General features: G+C 43.5%; 1 protein-coding gene across 4 annotated transcripts in view; it reads right to left on the reverse strand.

The window, feature by feature from the left end:
* Positions 1–5,276, reverse strand: part of GABBR1 (gamma-aminobutyric acid type B receptor subunit 1) — a 44,437-nt gene that overhangs the window by 21,604 nt on the left and 17,557 nt on the right. For all 4 annotated transcript variants that reach the window (XR_001885143.1, XM_017870217.1, XM_017870218.1 and 1 more), the window contains 3 exons: positions 3,180–3,422; positions 2,484–2,547; positions 839–916 (listed from right to left, as the gene is read on the reverse strand). Coding sequence is in view for 3 of the 4 variants with exons in the window: in XM_017870217.1 (XP_017725706.1) it covers positions 839–916; positions 2,484–2,547; positions 3,180–3,422 (385 nt within the window). In the remaining variant the exon portion in view is untranslated. The remainder of the gene's footprint in view (positions 1–838; positions 917–2,483; positions 2,548–3,179; positions 3,423–5,276) is intronic.

The following is a 5,276-nucleotide window of genomic DNA, read 5'->3' on the forward strand; positions in this document are numbered from 1 at the left end:
CAGGGCAAAACTCCAGCAGTGCTGGGAATGACTAGATTTCCACTGGGCAGGGCAGATGGCAGCCGTCTTCAATGGCTGGGCCTCCCCTTCATTCTCAAGGAGCCTTTTTTTTTATCAGTAGGTCCTTCCTTTTGTCCCCCTTCAGTTTCTCTCCTATGTCCTATCATTTAGGCCAAACACACAAAGAATAACTGCTTACTTTCCCTCTTTAAAAAGTATATTTTGAGGGATGAAGTGCTACCTATTAGGTACAATGTACACTATTTGGGTGACAGGTGCACTAAATGCCCAGACTTCACCACTATGCAATATATTCATGTAACACAACTGCACGTGTACCTCTAAAATTACATAAAATAGGAAAATTTTAAAATGCATATAAAAATAACAAGCACATTTTGGAAGATGACAATTACATGAGGTTTTCCCTCCTCCTCCATAGTTTAAGCAACCATTAAACTAAAGAGACAGACAAAGAGACAGCTCTGGGCTTGAAGTAGCTGGTTCAAATATATCAAGACACCAGGACATCTGGGAAACCCAAATGGAGTTTCCATTTCCCGCCCTCTGCCCACCCCCTGCCTCTAATCCCCAGTTACCCCAGCAATGTACTATTAAAAATAGTATAACCACCGCCTATTCCCTCTCCAAATACACCAGTCTCCCCTACCCACGCCTTAGGGGTTGTATTCACTCTCACTTAACCCTTTCTCCTAGCCCAGCTGCCAGCCACATACCAACCTAATAGTCTCCACCATTCCATCCTCACTCAAAGGCATGACTTTTTCCCTTGATTGTCCAGAGGGGCTGAAGGAAAATACAAACAAGGTCCACTCACCAATCCACTTATCTGTTTTGGACCAGGAAAGATCATCCTTCGTGCTGTCATAGTAGCCAATCTTCTTGTAGCTGCCACCTGAGCAGACGACAATAAAAGGAGTGACCACAGGGAGCCAAAGAGCTGATCCTAGGCATTTTCAACTTCCCACTTTCCTAGAGCTTTGCATGGCTATATCTGATTTTATTTTCACCTGAGGCCCTAAAGGATGCTTGGAAGGACCTACGAGTTGCTTGAATCAGCAACATGACTTAAAAGCAATATAAGGTGGTTCCTAAGGCAACTCAAATAAATAAGAATATCTATGTTTAAAAGTCTTCAGTGAGGAGGCTCCACAACATGTCTGCCACCTATTCCATTCCTCACACCTCTCTCGGTGAGATGTCTCTCACTTTGATTTTGGCTTCTAAAGCTTTACACATATTTCTGCTTATTCTTCCTCTCATGATGGGCAGGCTCTATTTTCCCAGTGGCTTTCATTTTAATTTTAGAACATTCTCTTCCGTTGGCTTGGGTTTTAATTCCTTGGATAAGTTATATCTGCCTCTTAAAGCGCCATTGAGTAAAATTTGGTCACTTCTAAGATTTCTGTTCTAGAACTGTTTCCGTTACCATAACTTTTCCTTCAAAAGCCAACTCACACTCCTTTCACCATGGCTGAAGTCCACTTCCTCTTGTCCTGGATACAAAGAGAAGCTGAGAGGATGTGGAGGTGGGGAGAAAGGAAGAAAGAAACTTTTCACAGGAGGCCAAGAAATAGCTCTCTTGGCCATGCCATAAAAGACTGAGAGCCGGGTGGAGCAGAAAAATTAACTCCTAGAAGTTCTGCAAATACCTAAGTGTGCTAAGTTTCAAGAAAATACAATCTATAAAAGCCAAGCTATACACACTGAAGATAAATTAGAAATGATAGCTTACACATCAAGGAAATTTGGCGGATTCCCTTAAAAAAATGTAGCAGTTCTCCTAGATTCAGCTTTCTTGAGTCTAACTGACAGGTCATCAACCTCTCAACCCAAGCCACTCCAGGGGAAATTTGTGAAATTAATGGAAGCCACTGGGAAAGAGAGTAGCTGTTTTTAATTTACACGCCTCTTTTCTTTACCTTTTTCTTTGAGACAGAGTCTCACTCTGTCACCCAGGCTGGAGTGCAGTGGCATGATCTCGGCTCACTGCAACCTCTGCCTCCTGGGATCAAATGATTCTCCTGCCTCAGTCTCCCAAGTAGCTGGGACTACAAGTGCCTACCACCACACCCAGCTAATTTTTTTTTTTTTTTTTTTTGTATTTTTGGTAGAGACAGGGTTTCACCATGTTGGTCAGGTTGGTCTCAAACTCCTGACCTCATGATCTGCCCGCCTTGGCCTCCCAAAAGTGCTGGGATTACAGGGATGAGCCACCACACCCAGCCTACACACCTCTTTTCGAGAGCAAAACCAGTGCAACTCAAAGACATCAATCTTCTTGTAGCTAAGCTTTTTATTATTATTATTTACAAGCTTGATGAACAGGGTTAAAAGAAAAGGGCAGAAGTGGGAAGGTGCCAGGGCAATCTTGTGATTCTGTGATATTCTTCCCCAGGTGGCATCCCAGCCCAGCCCCAGCCGGGCCCCCATGTCCAGTCCCCTCCTGCCCCAGTACTCACCCTGCAGCTGCTCGATAAGCGTCCATGCCATCCGAGAGCCACTGGCATCAAACACCACATGGCCCTGAGGGAAGGAACATGTGGAGGAAGGCAAAGGGGATAAAAGCAGGAGTGAAAGAGAACATCAGGGACTCTTTAAATCCTTCTGTTTTTGATGTAATTGAGCCTCTGAATGAATGCTATTTATGGCATTTGCCTGCATATAGGACACACCCCAGATGCCCATACCCTAGATTTTAGAAACATTATTCTTTGGAGAAGGAGCTTCACTCATGAGATTTGAATGGGAAAAAACCCCCAGACAGAACACCAGCAGGCTTCTGGTTGTGTGGCCTAAGCAAGTCAGCAAATCTCTCTGGAAACTAATCTTTTCATTTTAAAAGGAGTAAGAAGATGACCTTTCAGACTGTTTTGTCTTTCAAAATCCTACAATTCTCATCTGACTCATGAATACTCGGACTAGTTTGAAAAGAAATGAGGGGAGGGGTTTAAAAAAATGGAATACATCCTTTTTTTCCCTCCAGTCTTTGATGGGTTTTTCGAATTTGAAGATCCCTACTTCTCTGTTCGGAAACTGATTATTGCAAAGAAGTAACTAAGAAAAACAGAGAATGCATGTTTGTAGAAGGTGCTTCTCGGGAGTCTCTCTTGAGATTGGGAAGACAGGGGAGTATAAAGGAAGTTGTTGTAACTCACAGAGACACCCTCAAAGGACGAGGAGTTCATTGCCCGGTAGATTTGGTCGGTAATGGTCTGGTTGTTGTAGTTGAAGTCCTCCAGGCGCACGCCAGAATGGCCGCCTCCTCCAGATGTCTTGTTCAGGGCCAATGCCAAGGCCCAGATGGCATCATAGGCCAGCGGTGCCTCCTGGAAACCTCCTGTCTCCTCAGGGTGTCTTTTCAGTCGCTTGGTTAGTTTCTCCACAAATTCCTGGGATGTCTTGGGAGGAAAAAATCATAAGGAAAGAACTGAAATGTGTGTGGGTGTGGGGGAAGGGGTGCAATCCAACTCTGGCTCAAACACTTCTACTTGAATGGATGGTTTGTGTTACTGTTGTCAGATTGGGCATATGTACATTCAAAATCTTTAACTATACCCATGTGTCTGCCTTAGATCGGAAGCTACTAGACTAGAGCAGGGATTAGCTGTGTCCAGCGATCTTAGTGTGTATAGTTGCTAGCTCAGAACTGCAAACAGAGAAGTTTGACAAATAAACACTCTGGATAATGAGTGGCAAAGGATGGAAGGTAGAGCTAGAGTAAAGGGGGAGACATGGATATTCCAATGAAGAGTTATGACATTGATGTTCTCTGATCCTTCTGACTTTCTTCATAGAGTTTTAACCCAGGATCTAACAGCTCCTACAATTCTGAAAGATTCTAGAAAAGGTGATAGCACAGTCTTCTCACTCTGCTTGCCAACCAGGAGGAATTTTCTTCAGCGTGCTAACTTCTTGCCATTCTTGTGTGCTTTCAGTTCACTTCCTCTTAGAGGGCTTTCGGAAGACTGAAAACTACAGAAATATCCTTCACATTTTTGAAGTCCATTACTCAATCCTACCCACACCCCTCCTAACACTCAACCTTCTTTTCCAAGAAAGCTAAAAGAATTAGCTTTAACTCTCTCATGAACTGGGTCAAGAGACAGGACTTCATATACCTTGCAGTAACCGTGTTTGGCTAAATAACTGTAGGTAAATTATTTAACCTCTTGGAACTACATTCTACATACTGGAGAAAATCACATCACTCCTTCTTTACCTCACAGAAACCATACAAGGAAAAGCTTAGCAACTACTTCTTGGGAAACCACAAGTAACACACAAGGGACCATACAAGTAATTGTTTAGGTTTGGAATGTATTAACACATACACTAATGAAAGAATAAATAGATGAATGAAGAATAAATAACTTTGTTCCTCATGCCTTGCTCACTTTTTCTCCAACTTTCTAGAGAGATGGAGAAGTGAGATATGCAAAGGGCACAGGCAGTGTAGAGCAGTGGCTACTACATTGGGATTTGAAGCAGCCTGGGCTTTGAAGATGCCTGGGTTCTGCCCTAGGGTAGAATGGGCCTGGGTTCTACCCTTGAGGACAAGATCAAATCCCATCCCTTTCTTAATCATCAGCGTCTAGCACTGTGCCCAACCATAATGAAGTCACAATAAATGTCCATTGGATAAGGCCAGTGAAAATACTCTGTAAAGTATTTAACAGTACATATACACATCATTATACATTTGTCCAAACCCACAGAATATATAACACCAAGGGTGAACTCTAATGTAAACTATGGACTTTGGGTGATTATGATGTATCAATGTCGGTTCATCAGTTGTAACAAACGTACCACTCTAGTGGAGGATGTTGATAATGTGGAAGGCTACGCATGTGGGGAGTATATGGGAAGTCTCTGTACCTTCATCTCAATTCTGCTGTGAAACTAAAACTGCTTTTTTTTTTGAGACGGAGTCTCGCTCTGTCGCCCAGGCTGGAGTGCAGTGGCTGGATCTCAGCTCACTGTAAGCTCCACCTCCCGGGTTTACGCCATTCTCCTGCCTCAGCCTCCGGAGTAACTGGGACTACAGGCGCCCCCCACATCGCCCAGCTAGTTTTTTTTTTTTTTTGTATTTTTTTAGTAGAGACAGGGTTTCACCGTGTTAGCCAGGATGCTCTCGATCTCCTGACCTCGTTATCCACCCGTCTCGGCCTCCCAAAGTGCTGGGATCACAGGCTTGAGCCACTGCGCCTGGTGAAACTAAAACTGCTTTAAAAAAAAAAAAAAAAAAAAAA

This window comes from Rhinopithecus bieti, unplaced genomic scaffold (genome assembly GCF_001698545.2).
Source record: "Rhinopithecus bieti isolate Rb0 unplaced genomic scaffold, ASM169854v2 scaffold_5150, whole genome shotgun sequence".
Taxonomy (NCBI): Eukaryota; Metazoa; Chordata; class Mammalia; order Primates; family Cercopithecidae; genus Rhinopithecus; species Rhinopithecus bieti.